General features: G+C 34.8%; 1 protein-coding gene across 3 annotated transcripts in view; it reads left to right on the forward strand.

Annotated features, from left to right (window-relative positions):
• The window catches only part of OPTN (optineurin), an 89844-nt gene that overhangs the window by 81547 nt on the left and 5797 nt on the right, over positions 1-2500 (forward strand). For all 3 annotated transcript variants that reach the window (XM_053716477.1, XM_053716478.1, XM_053716479.1), the window contains exons 11-12: positions 1-10; positions 904-1040. The exon at positions 1-10 is cut by the window's left edge and continues 149 nt beyond it. In XM_053716477.1, coding sequence (XP_053572452.1) covers positions 1-10; positions 904-1040 — 147 coding nt within the window. The remainder of the gene's footprint in view (positions 11-903; positions 1041-2500) is intronic.

The following is a 2500-nucleotide window of genomic DNA, read 5'->3' on the forward strand; positions in this document are numbered from 1 at the left end:
TCGTGCTCAGGTAAGGACGATAACTTTAAGAGGACGCTGTGTATTAGGTTCATGCCATTTTAAATAGTTATATTCATGCAAATTAAGCAGTTGTATATAATATAGATCCATTTATAAACGTTTGCTGTTTTATTCACAGAAGGACCTTTGACTATGAAACAAATGCCAAATATGGCTGCCGCCATCAGCATTTGGCTATTTTCAGAGCCGGTTTTCTTCCTGTGAAAGCACAACACACTAATTGCTGTGCAAATCCAGATCTTAGTGCGTTGCACTTTCACAAGAAGAAATCTGGCTCTGAAAATAGCCGAATGCCGTTGGTGGCAGCCATATTTGGCATTTGTTTCACAATGAATGTTCCCAATGCACATCCTCATTAGAAACCAATACAGGATTGGATTTTATGTTAGGCAATGTAGGCCACTGTCTAGAGAATGCAGAACACTCCCTGTTTTGCTTGTTCAAATTAAACACCTTAGACCTATCAGTGAATTAGTAGCTGCAAACATATAATCTCAGAGATCTAATTCTAGCAAGAGCACATTCTATGGTGACATCATCACACAAGATAGGGACTCAGTAAACTATGCCTTGATATGGCTGAGATGTAAACACAGCTTTGCTTACATACAAACTTCCTAAAAACTTGACACCCATTCATAAACAAAATGCTGTTTAATACCAGCTACGTATACTAGACATAACACCACATAAAGAAAAATCTCCTTTATGACATTGTATATTCCTATTCTTCACAAATCTTAGAAGAAACGTTGTAGAGCATATTGCCTGTATTTAGCACCATAGTCTTGAAATCTATCAGTGGGCATTATTGGACTTTTATTTTCTAAAAATAATAACACATATATTTATATATTCTTATTTTATCTCCAATATTCTCAGATTGACGTTTACTGTTCTGATTTTCATGCGGAGCGAGAAGCCCGGGTAAACATTCACCAAGAGAAAGAGCAGATAGCAACTCAACTGGCAATGATGTTGGAAGAAAATGAAAAACTCAGCAATGAACTTCTGGAAAAGTAAGAATTGACTGTAGCGTAATGTAATAGGCAAAACATTTTTGTTTTAAACTTTTACACATTGGGGCTTAATTTTAATGTGTGATTCCATAGTATTATATGCTGAATATTTGAGATCACACTTAAAGTTATAAATATAGGACTTTAGCAGGATGAGGAGCCCCCCACATACATACTTAAAAGAGGTAAATACATTTTAAAACTAAAGCTCTTTAGTTGTTCCTCTTTCTTTTGGCCAAGATTCTCTCAGAAAACCAACAGAAACCATTTTGTTAATACCTCTTGCCAGTCAGTGGGTTAATAGGTGTGTTTTTAAATCAGCCCCAAGTGCCAAAGTCCCCTAGATGCATTTCCAGAGTGACTTCTGAGAAAGACCTACTCAAAACACAACTTCCAATCGCTTTTTAAGGGGTGCAGCCTGTTTCTAAAGATTTGTGGAAAACACGTTATTAGATTTTGTATTATATGTAAGGGTTACAGTAGCGCTTGGTTCCACTTCTTACTTAAGTTAATTGATAAAATATGTCACCTGCTTGAGAGTAGTGGGCTATTGTAGTTTAACTTCAAACATTTGTACTTGTGTCTAAGTATCTCAGGACACGCAGACATTCCCCTATGACACAGGGCATGAATGTTCACTACAATATAGTTAAATAACAATATGGTCAAATAGAGACATCATCAACTCAACTTACATTTCTCTCCATAGATTATATTCTTTAGCTTTACTTGAACATAAATGTAAAAAAAAAATCAGTAGCAAAGATTTCAAGTGCAATAAGATACAATAAAATTCAGATTATTATAACCTATGGTGACTAAATAATCTTGATTTTATTAAAGACAGGAGGTGAATATTTTGCATCAAATCTTTACTGAATCCAAACAGCAGCAAAAAATAATAATAATAATAATAGCATAGTAACAAGACTGCACCAATCAGCACACAGCAGCCGAATAAACTGTAATGAACAAGTCCAGCACTTCCTCTTTTCTTTGATCATAAGACAGCGGAACCAGTCATGAAGAAAACAAACTCCAAAATATCCATCCTAGACCAAAATGGAACAGCGATACCCAGGAACGGAGAAATAACAGTTGACCTGGTCCGTAGATAAGGGAGAATGTAAAATCTGCAGAGTCACTGAAAATAGAAAAAACACAAAGTAACAGCAATCCCAGAAAAGGAAAATCAACAGCAATAACATCATTTAGATGAAATTTCCAGAAAACAAAATTATTAATATATAATGGGAGGGAAAAGAAGGGGGGGGGAATATTTGCCTCCTGTCTTTAATAAAATCAAGATTATTTAGTCATCATAGGTTATAATAATATGAATTTAATGGCAAGACAGGAGGCTTAATATTTAGCATTTTTAAAGCACTTACATAAAAAATTTCAAAACAAAATGAACAATTTCAAAATGTCAAAGTCGAAGCTCTGATGTCCCTCTTGAA

Source organism: Bombina bombina, chromosome 6 (genome assembly GCF_027579735.1).
Source record: "Bombina bombina isolate aBomBom1 chromosome 6, aBomBom1.pri, whole genome shotgun sequence".
NCBI classification, from domain to species: Eukaryota; Metazoa; Chordata; class Amphibia; order Anura; family Bombinatoridae; genus Bombina; species Bombina bombina.